The 16,512-nt window shown below is 42.4% G+C and overlaps 1 protein-coding gene across 2 annotated transcripts in view; it reads left to right on the plus strand.

The window, feature by feature from the left end:
* Positions 1 to 16,512, plus strand: part of LOC126334854 (klaroid protein-like) — a 170,494-nt gene that overhangs the window by 74,588 nt on the left and 79,394 nt on the right. For both annotated transcript variants that reach the window (XM_049997523.1, XM_049997524.1), the window contains exon 4: positions 6,802 to 7,031. In XM_049997523.1, coding sequence (XP_049853480.1) covers positions 6,802 to 7,031 — 230 coding nt within the window. The remainder of the gene's footprint in view (positions 1 to 6,801; positions 7,032 to 16,512) is intronic.

The following is a 16,512-nucleotide window of genomic DNA, read 5'->3' on the forward strand; positions in this document are numbered from 1 at the left end:
ACACACACACACACACACATTTGGGGGGGGGGGGGTACAGATCAAGCATCGTGCGGCGGGAGTTTTATCGTTTACCGAACGGGTGATAGGTGCTCACTTCCGGGGCCGCATTGGTACTTGCTTTGGGCATGTGTGGGGCGCCTGCCGACATCGCTACTCAGTAATGTGAAACGACATTACAGTCGCGCATGTTGTGCAACATGTCCCGCATGTGCCTGCGAGGGTCCTTCCGAAGATTCCCTGACAGTGACGAGTAGTGTCATAAACTATATAAAAGACCTTGATATTTATCTATAATATTGGTAATTTGTGTTATGTTGGAGAGCTGTGTTGAAATGTTTTTATGTAGTAGTTTGGTAATCTTTGTGTGTGTATAGCTAATCTTTTGATTCAGAAACACCTAATTTATGCCATACAATAAATGTATATAAATAAAAATCAGTTCCCGCATGTATGAAAGGTCACCACCTGAGAACGGCGTGACAGGTTTGGTTGATCGTTTATTGTTGCTTTCGTTATTGTCAGGACAAAGTTCGTATGAAAGAAAATGTTTTGGAAAATTCAACGCAAAAGTCGGAAATTAACATCAATTGCCGCATGTATGAAATACAAGTTTAAGAAGCCTCGACATATTTGGTTCAGTTTTGACTTTGATGTGTTTGTAATTTTCATGACAAGGTTTTTACGAAAGAAAATTTTTGGAAAATCAACCGGAAGAATCGGAAATTAAAATCAGTTGTGAAAAATCATTTAAGAACGGTAAGAGCGATTTGGTTGATTTTCTTTTTTTGTGTTTTAATAAGGGGAAGCGTTGTTACCAAAATCTCGAAGAGATCTTGGATTTACTTCAGTCTTTTACACGATACTCTACTGAACCTGTAGACAGAAATGAGGGAGAGGTGGTGGTCGGAGGGAGGGGGAAAGAGGGTATGCACAGAGAGATGGTGGGAGAATAGATGTATGGAGAGAATGGGGGGACAAGGTATTTAGGATGTATATCCAATTCCCATGTATATTTAGCAATTGCTAAGCTTTGTCGTGTCCGCTATTAAGTAAATAAATTTCAGTGTGCATACTTTCCTTATCAAAGTCAGTCACTAATGCCGATATCTCTCAAAATAGGGTTATTTAAATCCCTTTCTGAACAAACACACCAGCGACTGACCCCTATCTTGTGGTAATAAGTGAGAAAATAAGCTCGTTTGAACTTCATCCTCATCATGAACGTTTGTTAGGTTGTGTCTGCTGCGCGTCTCAAGTCGCGTTTGTTCTCCACTTTCCTTCCATGCACTATACAAGGGGTATCATAAAGTTGTAATTAATACTTAAAAAATGAAATAGCATAATAAATTTTTATTTGTATGCAGGTACACGTCCATGGTACATATTGGAATCTCCGCGACAGAATACCTCAGCACGCCACTAGAGATGCTGCAACCCAGTTATAATTTGTGGTATCGTGCAGTAATTCGTTTTCAATAGCAGCGGAAACGTTGCATCTGTGTCAGGCAATTGAGACGGCTGAAGAAGTTACCTGGATTGGCTTATCACAACTGCATTTCCGTTGATACAGAAAAGAATCATCGCACGACACTGCGCTGTGTGTCTAGGCTGCGCCATTTAATCTGGCGACATGCTTCGGTACTGCAGCGCGGAGATTTCAATGCAGGCATATAGCAGCAAACAAACAAACAAACAAAAATTACCAGTCTGTTTTTTGGCGCGATTCTGAACACTTGCGACTACCCTTCGGATGCACGGTCTTACTATAGACGCACGGGACTTAAGGGGTGTGTGTGTGTGTGTGTGTGTGTGTGTGTGTGTGTGTGTGTGTGTGTGTGTGTGGGGGGGGGGGGGGGGGGTGATAGTAGAGTTCACATGTGCACATCGCGCGTCATGCGAAGCCTGTTAACGCTGTTGTATGTATGTATTTGCGAATTGAGTAACTGAATACAATATGGCGTTGGTAGGCCCACAGTTACGTACATATGTTTGGGTAAACCGCCTAAAAACTACGCTTGGGTTGTCTGATTTCCAAATTGTCATACGTTATTCAGGCGCGTCTATTTGACCCATAAATAAGACAGCCGATGGACCGTTGGCCTACTTAAGCGTTGAGCGCTTTGCCAGTTTGCACACTGACATGACAGTGTTGTCAGTCCACACTGAAATGCTCCTCGAAACTGGTAAATTTAGAATCACAATTCGAGGCGGTCTCACAGGCTGCTTTGAGACACGAAGGTAACTTAATTCTCAGAATTAGTGTTCTCGTATTCGATATTTAGATTTTCTATTTCTGCGAAGTAGATAAATATTTATAGATACACGTAGGTCATTAAGGCCATGAAAAAAATAAATAAAAGATCCAATGAAGTTGACGCCAGAGAAACAGCGTTGCTGGTGTAATTAATTTTGATGTGTCACTACCTTTTCCGTAATCCTTTGCTGCAAATCCTCGGCAGGCGTCGCTGAATACTGTAAATACTGAAGAGAAAATAATTTCTACTGTTTCTAAGATCATTTTTGTCGGCCACCTCACGGCTGGTTTTTTTACACCAATGGTACCATGGTCATCTTGAGTTAGCGGGCCCAAGTCGTAGTATTGTCTTAGCTTAAAATTCTTGCGTAATGTTCGCAGGGCTGCTCGGAGAAAATTTTTCCACACAAACGACTTACCGTTTGGCGCCCCCTCCCCCCCAAACGCATGACGCATGCAACAAAAGTGTGATCATGATCGGAACCTGTGGTTGAATAAAATAATTAAGCATTTGTGGTGTACAATATCATGTTTATGGATTACTCAACAATGCAGCACAATATGCACAAAACCTAGCACTTATTCGCTATTCATTCCCATCGCTAGGTGCTGCTTGTTTCCGTTCAGTCTGCGATAAGGTTCTCCTGGTACCAGTCTTGTGGAAAAACGCGGTATTCATGACTTATTTTTCGTGGTTGTTCCAGGTGTTCAAAGGTTAATTCGGTGGCTTTCCAAAACACATCGTGTGTGCATTCGAAAGTTATTCCGAGAAGCGCATTGGGACTGCAGCTGAAATAGTTCACCGTATTAACGACCGAGAGGCCTCGCTCGTGCTGTGTGTCGTAACTATGTGGCTCTTTTTGGATGGAGAGATCAGTCCTTGACAAAACAAGGCGCCAGAAATGTAAACAGGTTCGCCTGAAATCGTACACCACGGCAGCTTGTCTTGAAACGATAAGACTGTCCTTTGGCCGTGCGAACTTTCCTAGTGGGCAGAGGCTTACGTAGAGCAACAGGTTACTGACATACATGTGCTCAGAGCAGTCAACGCTTCAAACCTGGCGCTCATGTCACCACACAGTCGAACTGGCTAAATCGTAGCGAAACGAGGTGGTGGTTTTGCAAAATGTTCAAATTTGCTTCGTCGATCCATAACTGAGGTAGAATTAAGACGGCCCTTTTCTTTTTATCCAGGATATTCATGAAGATCTCTTATTACCCAAAACAAAGTGCCATAGAAATGACAGTGGCAGCGAATTCAATCGATGTTGTACCGTTCACGACACCTGACCAGTGGTACGAGATGGTTTCCTGGTCGTGGTGGACAAGCGAGGCGGCTGAAGCCTGTAGTGCCTTCCTTGCCCCATTCGAATCCTTTCAACGACGGCAAGTCTGCGCCTGTTGGTGCGTTGTAGCTGTCCACTGTTCGGCAGATGGGATCCTTCCCACAGGGTGAGTCTGAAGGAAGGTACGCTGGGGTAGGAGTGCGCCGCCTAGCACTGCGAGACGCATGCGGTGAGCGAGCGACTGCTGTGCTGCCGTACTACTGTGCGAAACTGCGGACGCTGTTGCCCCCGTGGTTTAATTAGTAGTGCTGAGTACTGTTTCATGCGTCAACGCCGGGAATGTGGAAAACTGTTAAACACTAATTATACAGCCGTTTTGTGTAAACATTGTGGTATGTACTTTCCTCATGCCGCACCAATTTAATTATATTTTTCATGTACGCCAATCGACTTGTAGGTATAAGAGAGAAAGAACTTCTTGTTTCTGTGCAATTTATGCAAAAAGCTGTTTATTGGTACAGTGCTCAGTGTGACTGAAGCCACTACTTTACTCCATGAATTATGACTAACTAATGAAAGTTTTTTTTATTATTATTGATCGTCAGCTTGCTTCTTGATTTTAAGAATAAGCTACGATAAATTCGAAAGTTGCAACGTTCCCTGATTTATACTTTGTATTGTTGGTGAGAAAAAAGGAGCAAGATTTTTAGTTCGTATGCTATATAATAAAATAAGTTACTTATACAACAGTTTGTCCGATACATGAAAATATCCAATGCCTTCCATGCAATTGGTATCAGATGAAAGTGCACACATTGATTTTGGCCCTTATTTTAAAGAGAGTTCTCATCGCACAAGAGGCCTTGCTCTATATTTTTGCATCGCTCATTTATTATGTAAAATGTTCATTAGTGGCCCTTATTATCGTCAGTCTAGATTAGATCATAGTTTGGATGCGAGTTGCTGAAGCCAACATAGGTATCTTGATAGTCTTTCGTTGTATCATACTAGCGATCCTGACGATGTTTAACAATTGTTAAATGTCTGTGGGGACTGAATATGCGTCCTAATCTGGGGTATCTCGGGTATTTTTTTGTTTTAAGGTTTTTAATTTTTTGTACACAATTACTTCAGAGTATACAGTGGTTTTTTGGGTGCTGTGGGGTAAGCCTAACTGGTTTTCCAAACTTCTAGTTCGTGAAAGAGCTACATAAAACTGACAATGTGAATAACTCTGACCATAAATCAATTCCAACATTCTTGAATTCTGACCTTGAGACCTTATTGCAAATGAAACCTTGGTAGAGAAGTGAAGTCGCATAAAATGAATAGGTCAATGAGTTGGTCTTTGCTATGAGAGTGTTGTCCAGATGCTGAATCTGATAGTATAGTAGCTTCAGTGACATTACTTTTCTTAGTTTCTCCTGCAAACGGGTACCATTACAAAGTTTCATAGAATGGAGATGGTGTAGTAGGTGCCCATTACAGGAACACGAATTTAAGGCCCAAAGTGTGTGCCAAAAAGCAAGCTGGATTCATTGAATTTATATACTTACTGATACCAAACCTAGTCTTCAGTGGTGGCTATAGTACCAATTGATCAGTATTCCTTAAGTTTGTTACTAGCTCCAAAACAATATTGTTTGTCAGATGCAGTTCAAAGTTTTGTGTGACTTACGGTGCTTAGTAGTATCCTAATCATAATTTGGAACTAGAACTCTCCTTACATACTGATTTTCTGTTAACTGACTGTGTGTACAATATACTATCTTTGTTTAAAGTTGTGTGTGTTGAGAAACAGTGTGTATGGGAAAAACAATATCCTCAATGGTGTGAATACATTGCTGTTTTAGTTAAAAGCATCGTCAAGAAAGAAAGGGAAATTGTAATTTTCTTTCTCATGGTCCGTTTCAACAGAAAACCTCTGCAGTCCATTGTTTGAATACATATCTCAGGCCCATCTGAATGTGTTGATTGGAGAAGTGTGTAAAAATTTGAAGTTAAATTGGTCGAGAACTTTCCATGATTTTTAGTGGCCATGTGTCCCTTTTTTATATTAGTAAAGATAAAACAAAATGCATTGCATTTTGTAGTTCTATTTAAATGTGTTTTCTTGTGTTGACCTGATCTTTCCATGCAATTACAGTTTACAAAGGTGGCAATGAGTATGTAAATGCATTTTACAGATCTTGTCTGCCTATTCAAGTACTGTTTAACTGAGGCTAAATCGCATCATTATTTTAAGTTCCTGCTTGGTTTTGTGGTTTGGTTCTAACTGTACCTTTACTTTTATTACCCATACTAATTTTAAAATGAAAAATTATTCTATTAGAGCTCTCTTGAGGACTGGTGACAGTATGAAAGTGTTCCACTCAGTTCATGGGAACAACAGCACATCCTTCATGTAACGATTACTTTTTATGTCTGAGCACTTCCTCACAAGCAAAATCACGTAACATTTAGGATTGAATTATATGTGTGTCGATAGTTGCACTTCTGCACTATGAAGTGATTTGAGAGCTACGTGTGAGGAGGGAGGGGGAGTAGTTCTGTTTGTCACTTTCTGTGTAGCAGAATAGATACATACAGGAAGAGGCTTCATAGAAATATGAGAATCATTACACGTTCTTCCCTTGGTGACTTAACGAACAGCTTACAATCTGTGGGATGAATTGTAACTAACGACACTGGGTATCGACTTCATACAGTAACACAATGTTGTGTGTCATATCATACATGCAGGAACAGAACACTTGAAAATTCATTTTGGTGCTATATTAGTTTTTGGTGAGTCTAATCTGTAGCATAGCTCAAGGTCTAGGTTAGGTTGGAAGGTGACAGTTAGGCTGTGAGTTGGTGAAGCCAATGAATTTGAATAAGAAATCTTAGCAGCGGTGACATAATGACCTGTAGGTCTATTTTATGTTGAATTTGGTTGAGAGTTGGGAAAGTGGTGCCAAACGCTTAAGCTACCCCAATCTGTGTTTTTGGCACCATGCATTAGCAACCGAAACACTTCATCAATTGTATAGTTTCTTCAATATGTAATTGAATCTACCCACATACAATAGTTGTTTTATATAGTTCAAAAATATTGGGAAGAGTCACCATGTTAATACCACATAAAACTAGCTGCCAAGAATCCTTTGATTTCTTGATATTTTTAATTATTGAGAGATTTTACGTTTTAAAAAAGTTATTTCCAGAAAATGTTGCACACCATCAGTTGAAAATTTCATTTCCCATGTTCTTCAACAGGGTTTTCCCAAAGACAGACTATACATATTCACGTTCGTCAACTGACAGGAAGGAAATTTCACCAGGTGTAATCAATCCACCAAACATGTCACGACGAAGCTTACACCCACGTACAATACCATCAGTTAGTGATCTTCGCAGGAAGTCTCCCACAAAGCTACATATTATGAAACGTGAAGTTGTGAAAAATGATGCAGCATCGAGATACTTCACTGAAACAAAATCTGATGGTGAGTATGTGATTCAGACTTACTATTTCCTTGGATATATTGTATGGATTAATTACTTGTACTGTTGATAACCATCACCAACTTTTCAATGAACATGGCATGGAAAAAATTGTCTTGCCGAGAGATTAATATCATTAAATTTTGCTTTTCTTTTGATGGAAAATGTTACACACTGATATAAATGGTGTAGTGTCTCAATACACGCAATTGAAACAACTGTATTGTTATTTATTTTTAAAGTAACTGTTTTTAAGTGAATAAATTGGAAAACTTTTTGTTGGACAGTTTCTCATCATCATTTATACCAAGCAGCCCTAACTGAAATCTGCTCCATTTTTTGCATTGATAAACAGGCAGCTAAATTCAACTGTTGGTTGCTTTTGAGTCTTTTCAAATAAAGTATTCACAAAAATTCATTTGATAAAAAGGGTAGCTGAAGTGAAGTATATTGTATTAAATGAAGTGTGAATGGAGATGTAACAAAAAGTAATGCTATTTTAAAACTTGATGAAAATGTTGGTCTAAAACATATATCCAAAACACAATTAAGGTATCATAGCTCTCAGAAAAGGATGGAAACTGTTTTCTGGAATTCAAGGAAGACTCTTAACTCTATGGACTATGAAATGTAAATTTGTTGTTGTTGTTGTTGTTGTTGTTGTTGTTGTTGAGGTCTTCAGTCCTGAGACTGGTTTGATGCACCTCTCCATGCTACTCTATCCTGTACAAGCCTCTTCATCTCCCAGTACCTACCGCAACCTACATCCTTCTGAATCTGCTTCGTGTATTCCTCTCTTGGTCTCCCTCTACGATTTTTACCTTCCACACTGCCCTCCAATACTAAATTGGTGATTCCTTGATGCCTCAGAACATGTCCTACCAACCGGTCCTTTCTTCTAGTCAAGTTGTGCCACAAATCTCTCTTCTCCCCAATCCTCCTGCCCCTTAAATCTATACTTGATGTTAACAAATTTCTCTTCTTCAGAAATGCTTTCCTTGCCATTGCCAGTCTACATTTTATGTCCTCTCTACTTCGACCATCATCAGTTATTTTACTCCCTAAATAGCAAAACTCCTTTACTACTTGAAGTGTCTCATTTCCTAATCTAATTCCCTCTGCATCACCCGACTTCATTTGACTACATTCCATTATCCTCATTTTGCTTTTGTTGATATTCTTCTTATATCTTCCTTTCAAGACACTATCCATTCCATTCAACTGCTCTACCAATTCCTTCGCTGTATCTGACACAATTACAATGTCAACGACGAACCTCAGAGTTTTTATTTCTTCTCCATGGATTTTAATACCTACTCTGAATTTTTCTTTTGTTTCCTTCACTGCTTGCTCAATATACAGATTGAATAACATCGGGAAGAGGCTACAACCCTGTCTCACTCCCTTCCCAATCGCTGCTTCCCTTTCATATCCCTCAACTTTTGTAACTGCCATCTGGTATCTGTACAAATTATAAATAGCCTTTCTCTCCCTGTATTTTACCCCTGCCACATTCAGAATGTGAAAGAGAGTATTCCAGTCAACATTGTCAAAACTTCTCTCCAAGTCTACAAATGCTAGAAACGTAGGTTTGCAGTTCCTTAATCTAGCTTCTAAGACGAATCGTAGGGTCAGTATTGCCTCACGTGTTCCAACATTTCTACGGAATCCAAACTGACCTTCCCCGAGGTCGGCCTCTACTAGTTTTTCCATTCGTCTGTAAAGAATTCGTGTATATTATTTTGCAGCTGTGACTTATTAAACTGATAATTTGGTAATTTTCACATCTGTCAACACCTGCTTTCTTTGTGTTTGGAGTTATTATATTCTTCTTGAAGTCTGAGGGTATTTCGCCTGTCTCACACATCTTGCTCACCAGATGGTAGAGATTTGTCAGGACTGGCTCTCCCAAGGCCGTCAGTAGCTACAATGGAATGTTGTCTACTCCGGGGTCTTGTTTCGACTCAGGTATTTCAGTGCTCTGTCAAACTCTTCACGCAGTATCGTATCTCTGATTTCATCTTCATCTACATCCTCTTCCATTTCCATAATATTGTCCTCTAGTACATCGCCCTTGTATAGACCCTCTATATACTCCTTCCACCTTTCTGCTTTCCCTTCTTTGCTTAGAACTGGGTTTCCATCTGAGCTCTTGATGTTCATACAAGTGGTTCTCTTATCTCCAAAGGTCTCTCTAATTTTCCTGTAGGCAGTGTCTGTCATACCCCCTAGTGAGATAAGCCTCTACATCCTTAAATTTGTCCTCTAGCCATCCCTGTTTAGCCATTTTGCACCTCCTGTCGATCTCATTTTTGAAACGTTTTTTTTCCTTTTTGCCTCCTTCATTTACTGCATTTTTATATTTTCTCCTTTCATCAATTAAATTCAATATTTCTTCTGTTACCCAAGGATTTCTACTAGCCCTCGTCTTTTTACCTACTTGATCCTCTGCTGCATTCACTACTTTATCCCTCAATGCTACCCATTCTTCTTCTACTGTATTTATTTCCCCCATTCCTGTCAATTGTTCCTTTATGCTCTCCCTGAGACTCTGTACAATGTCTGGTTTAGTCAGTTTATACAGATCCCATCTCCTTAAATTCCCACCTTTTTGCAGTTTCTTCAGTTTTAATCTACAGGTCATGACCAATAGATTGTGGTCAGTCCACACCTGCCCCTGGAAATGTCTTTCAATTTAAAACATGGTTCCTAAATCTCTCGTACCATTATATAATCTATGTGAAACCTGCCAGTATCTCCAGGCTTCTTCCATGTATACAGCCTTCTTTTATGATTCTTGAACCAAGAGTTAGCTATGATTAAGTTGTGCTCTGTGCAAAATTCTACCAGGCGGCATCCTCTTTCATTTCTTAGCCCCAATCCATGTTCACCTACAATGTTTCCTTCTCTCCCTTTTCCTACTACCGAATTCCAGTCACCCATGACTATTAAATTTTTGTCACCCTTCACTGTCTGAGTAATTTCTTTTATCTCATACATTTCTTCAATTTCTTCATCTACTGAGCTAGTTGACATATAAACTTGTACTACTGTAGTAGGCATGGGCTTCTTACCTCTCTTGGCCACAGTAATGCGTTCACTATGCTGTTTGTGGTAGCTTACCTGCATTCCTGTTTTCCTATTCATTATTAAACCTACTCCTGCATTACCCCTATTTGATTTTGTGTTTATAACCCTGTAGTCACCTGACCAGAAGTCTTGTTCCTCCTGCCACTGAACTTCACTAATTCCCACTATATCTAACTCTAACTTATCCATTTCCATTTTTAAATTTATAATTGGCAAATACCAATCAAATATTATCTTAGGTGTGTGAGGACAGAAGTGGATAACAAATGAGCTGTATCATGATGGTCATGTATCTGCCCACACAGATGCTTTGGCAGTGGAGCACATGGGGTGTTCAAAGTAAAACCTTTATCCACCTATTCCTACATGTAAAGATATTAGACCTTAGGTTAATCCAGAGATGGCATGTTACTTCTCCACAAATATTTTACAAACCTCTGAAGAACACGTTACATTCAGCTCTCTTTTGTTCAACTTACATGAACAGTAGTATAAAGTTCATTGCTGAGATGGAGAGAGAAGGAAAATTATCATTTTTAGATGATTTGCTTGATTGAAAATCTTGTGGACGGGCTCCCTGAGGGCCCGGGGATTAGAATAGGCCCGAGGTATTCTTGGCTGTTGTAAGAGGCAACAAAAAGGAGTCTCACACCTTTCGCCCTTTATATGATGGTCCCCTGTAGGTTTGGCCTCCATTTTTCAAAATTTTCCCAAAGAGTGAGCCAATTGGGTAAGGGTGCCTTACATGGTACATCATGTCCATCGTGCATTGAGATCAACTTTAACGCACTTTCTCGTTGAGGCATTGCAGTCCTGCTCATCTCTTGGGTGAGGACACTTTGCCGGGTCTCTTTTCCTCTACTCACTATGCACCATCGTTTTCTGCACTGACGATGCTCCAGCTCGGTAACCAATCCGTTGCATTGGGGCTGTCATGTACCCTGTTGGTTGTAGTCCCGATTACACAGTGTTTGCTCTGCTGATGCAAGCGCCGTTAACTCCCAACATATGTCAAATGTGCCAAGGAGTAGATGCTCGTCACCCTGGGGCATTAGGACTCCTGGCATTGGGACTCCTTGCACATGGCCTTTGCTGTGGCTGGTGGTGCCCATGGGAAGGGTCCCTGGTCGTAGTGGGTGGCATCAGGGTGGATGACACACCATGAAGCGTAGTACATCATCTCTCGCTAGTGGTCTGCCGCCAGCAGTCTCTAAGTGGGCAAAGTCTAACTTCAGTGCTAAGAAATATGACCTCAAATCATTCCCCTCCCTGGCCACACCATGGCGGAATGCCAGGCTAAGGATGGAAATGAAGCTTACCTGCCTCGCTACGGCGTATGTACAATAGTTGGTGGGGAATCTTTCATGTCCATTAATCTTCTGTTTTTTGTGGAGCAATTGGAGGACACATTTCGGGAGGTGGAGGCCTTGTCCAAAATGGTCTCTGGGTCAGTCTTGATAAAAACAGCAACCTCTGACCAGTCACGGGCATTACTCACTTGTGACAAGTTGGGGGGATATTTCTGTTACCATCACGCCCTATAAGAGCTTAAATATGGTCCAGGGTATTAAATTCCACAGGGACTTTCTTTTGCAGTCTGACAGTGAGCTGCACACCAATTTAGAGCAGCGAGATGTTCATTTAGTCTGGTGTGTCCATTGGGGTCTGAGGAATAACCAGGTCGCCACTGGTGCCTTCATCTTGGCCCTTTGAGGGTGACACAGTGGCCAAGAAGTTCAAGGTGATGGTCTACTGCTGTGATGTCAAGCCATACATCCCTCCCCTGATGCAGTGCTTTAAGAGGTGGAAGTTTGGCCATGTCTTCCCACTGTACATCCAGTGTCACGTGTCGAGATTGTTGATGTCCATCACATCCCAATACTCCAAGTGCCCTGCCTCCCATCTGTGTCAACTGTAGAGAGCATCATTCATCTTGCTCGCCAGACTGCAGGATTTTTCAGAAAGAGAGGAAAATCGTGGAATATAAGACCCTGGACTGACTGACCTACACTGAGGCCAAGAGGAAATTTGAGGGCCTACATTCTATGGCTATGATCTCCTTTCTGCTGCAACGAGAACAGTTGTTGCCCCATCAGCTCCTCGGATTCCTGTTGCCTCTTAGAACAAGAAGACTACACCTGCCCCCTTGATGGTGGGGCGCACTTCCCTCCCTGTTGCTCCCGCACCACCTACTTCAGGAGCAACACCTACCCCCCCCCCCCCTCCCTCTCCCCCAACCATGGGGGATATCAGTCACCACTTCTGAGCCAGAGAATCATAAGTCTAATTTGGCTCCTCTCACTGGGAAGGGGTCCCTTGGGTCACTCCCCTTCCCAGGTTTCTGCTAGTAGGAAAGATGACACCCGCCAGTGGTGGTAGAGCCCAAAAGCAGCTGGTTGTAGGGCTTCATGCTCATCTTCAGTTTCAGAGACTGAATCAGTGAAGTCCTCCCAGCCAGGGAAACCCAAGGAGGAATGAGAGAAATTCAAAAAGATGATCCCCAAGGCAAAGGGAATTATGGTGGCACCCATACCACTGCTACTTACAAGCTCTGTGGATGAGGTGGAGATTTCGGTGTACACTGAGGACCTAGATCTCTCTGGACCCTCAGAGACAATGGATATAGACTGCTCAGGCAAAAAATCGGTGGCAGCAGGTGACCCTGAAGGGTAAACTGCCTCATTGAATGTTCCATGTCTTCCCAGTCGCACAATGTCATCCTCCAGCGGAATGGTGGTGTTTTTTCCACCTCCTGGCTGAGCTACAGCAACTGTGAAACTTTACACGTGCTTCCTGCATTACCCTCCAGGAAACCTGGTTCCCTGAAATGCGGGACCCTGCCCTCCACGACTATAAGGGATACTACAGGAGCTGTAGTGACTGTAATTGAGTGTCAGGTGGAGTTTGTGTCTATCTTCTAAACTCCGTCTGTAGTGAACCTGTGCCCCTTCAAACCCCTCTTGAAGCTGTGGCTGTCAGAATAAGGAGAACACAGGAAATAACTGTCTGTGATGTATATTTTCCTCCAGATGCTGCAGTATCCCTGAATATATTAATTGCACTGATTGATCAACTCCCTAAGCCTTTTGTACTTTTGGAAGATTTTGACACTCATAAACAACGTTGTTTGTAAGTTGCTGGAACGTGTGGTGTCTCTGTGGTTCAGTTGGGTCCTGGAGTCACGTGGATTACTGGCTCCATGTCAGGGTGGATTCCACCAGGGTCGCTCTACCACTTTTATCCCTCGAGTCTGCCATCCGAACAGCCTTTTATAGATGGCAACATCTGGTTGCCATCTTTTTTGATTTATGAAAAGCATACGACGACATATCCATGCCACATTACACAAGTGGGATCTTGGAGACCCACTCTCGATTTTTATCCAGAATTCTCTGTCGCTTTGTGCTTTCCATGTCCAAGTTGGTGCCTCCCAAAGTTTCCCCATATCCAGGAGATGGGGTCCTGCAGGGCTCTCTATTGAGTGTCCTTTACCTTTAGTAGCCGTTAATGGTCTAGCAGGAGCTTTAGGTCTATTTGTGTCACCTTCTCTGTATGCAGACAATTCCTGCATTCTGTACTGCTCCACCAGTACTCATCTTGCTGAGCAGCACCTACAGGGAGCCATTCACAAGGCGCAGTCATGGACTGTAGCCCAAGATTCCAGGACTGTAGCCCACAGATTCCAGTTTTCGCCTGCAAAGTCTTGTATGCACTTCTGTCAGCATTGTGGCGTTCATCCAGAACTAGAACTTTACCTTAATGACGATCCACTCACTGTAGTGGAGACATATCGATTCTTAGGATTGGTTTTCAGTGCCTGATTGACTTGGCTTCCCCACCTTTGTCAGCTTAAGCAGAAGTGTTGAGCCTGAGCAACACCAACTGTGGTGCAGATTGCTCTACGCTGCTGCAGCTCTACAGAGCCCTAGTTCAATTCTGCTTTGGCTATGGGAGCCTGGTTTATGTTTCGGCGGCACCCTCAGTGTTGCATTTCCTTGATCCAGTGCACCACTGTGGTGTTTGCATAGCGACAGGAGCTTTTAGGACAAGTCTGGTGACCAGTGTTCTAGTGGAGGCTGGAGTCCCTCCATTGCAGGTGAGGCATGCACAAATGCTGGCCAGTTACGTTGTGCACGTTTATAGTTCTCCCTTGCTTCTGAATTACCATCTCCTTTTCCCACCCACGGCAGCCCGTCTCTCGCATCGGTGGCCCAGGTCAGGGCTAACAATTGCAGTTCGCTTGCGATCCCTACTGTCTGAACTGGAGTCCTTTACCACCTATACATCAGGTCCATTTATGTATATATCCATGGTGTACACCTTGGCCGCAGCTTTGCCTGGACCTTTCACATGGCCTTAAGGACTCAGTTAACCCTGTGACTCTCCATTGTCACTTCCTCTCAGTTCTCGACATGTACTGGTGTCATGAAGTGGTTTACACTGATGGCTCGATGGAAGGTGGTCACGTTGGCTTTACCTATGTTCATGGAGGACATGTAGAACAGCACTCCTTGCCCGATGGGTGCAGTGTTTTCACTGCAGAATTGGTGACCATATTTTGTCCTCGTGAACACATCTGCCCATGCCCAGGAGTCATTTCTCCTGTGTTCTGACTCCTTGAGCAGCCTACAAGCTATCAACCAGTCCTACCCTCGTCGTCCTTTGGTAGCAACCATCCAGGAGTCCATCTACTCTGGAACGGTCCAGTCATTCAGTGGTGTTTGTCTGGACCCCAGGTCATGTCTGAATCCCAGGCAATGAACTTACCAGCAGGCTGGCCAAACAGGCTTTGCGGAAACCGCTTCTGGAGATGGGCACCTCTGAACCTGACCTGCGTTCTGATTTATGCCACAGGGTTTTTTGGCTTTGGGAGACAGAATGGCATAACAGTACGCATAACAAACTGCGTGTCATTAAGGAGACTGTGAATGTGTGTAAGTCTTCCATGCGGGTCTCTCACAGGGAATCAGTTGTCCTCTGCCGGCTCTGGATCGCCCATGCTTGGGGCGACCCAAGGTTACCTCCTGTGCCATGAAGACCTGCCTCATTGTCAGTGCAGTGCCTGGTTGACAATGGCCCATATATTGGTGAGCTGTCCTCCTTTGGCTGCCCTGTGGCAGATTCTTCAGTTACCGGACTACTTTAATTTTAGCTGACGCCGCCTCATCAGCTAATTTAGTCTTACGTTTTATACGTGATGTGTTAGGGTTTTATCATTCTATATAAGTTTTAGTGTATGTCTTTTGTCCCTTTGTGTGTTCTTAATACTTTTAGGTTGGATGTTTTAATGTGTCCCAGATTGGCTGGCTTTTCCTTTGTATTCTCGTGGTCGACCAGCCACGGTCATTTGCTCTCTTGTTTTTACCCCCTTCTACCTGTTTCTTGCTTCTTTCAGTGGCTTTCTTTTTCTGTTTTGTCCATACGAGTGTTGGTTGTCCTAATGTTGTTCTTATGGTCCTTCCTTTCTCCTGTTATTGTGCTGTACGTCTCCTTTTTTCCCCCTGTCTTCTTTCCCTTATGTAATTATTTTACTGGGAACAAGGGACCGATGACCTCACAGTTTGGTCCCTCCCCCCTTTCTTTTAAACCAACCAGCCAACCAATCTTATGGGTGGCTCACCAGGTCAATTTACTACAAGTGTCTCAGTGCTCAAAACTTTCATTAATTCAGTCTGAAAGGAATCAGGTTTTAACAGGCTGATGAAAGCTCTTTCTAACAAGGACCAGCTGGACTTTGGGAAGAACAGCTGTAGTAAACAGGATATTAAGTTAGCCATCATTAATAAATAAAAACATGGAAATACTCCATCTGATCAGCCTGTCACATTTCTTTCTTTCTTCGTAACTGCATAAAAGAAAAAAAGTTCTTGTCAAAGATGGATCCAGTCTGTTTTCAGACAACCCAAGAAAATTATAGGTGCTGTGTTCACTGAAAGACAGCCTTGGTAACCATTTTTCTGGGATTGTAATGTTTCTTGTGAGTGCAGTAGAAGCTATATTGTTTAGTCAGTATGTAAGATTTCGAGTGCTACACCGACCACTAATGTCACATTAATTTCATAGTTCTGACAAATCTTTTGTTGCTGAACACATCCTTACAAGCATGTACAAGCATGTGCTGTTACTATAGGTGTGAATGTTTAGTTAAACACAATTGTTTAATGAGATGAGAATCTTCATCGCGTGCTGCTGCATACTGGGTCTCAGTCATCAAAGAATTTTTTGATCAGATTGTGTAATAACAGCTTTTAGTTAGTTCAGAAGTGCATGGAATCAGGCACACTGTGCTGAGAGCTACAGAGAAATAAGCTGAGTTATCTAATAGTCCAGCATTCTGGCAGAATCAACATTGCTACAGCTATACTTCCTTCATAGACATTGAGATAATCTCTG

This window comes from Schistocerca gregaria, chromosome 2, assembly GCF_023897955.1.
Source record: "Schistocerca gregaria isolate iqSchGreg1 chromosome 2, iqSchGreg1.2, whole genome shotgun sequence".
NCBI classification, from domain to species: domain Eukaryota; kingdom Metazoa; phylum Arthropoda; class Insecta; order Orthoptera; family Acrididae; genus Schistocerca; species Schistocerca gregaria.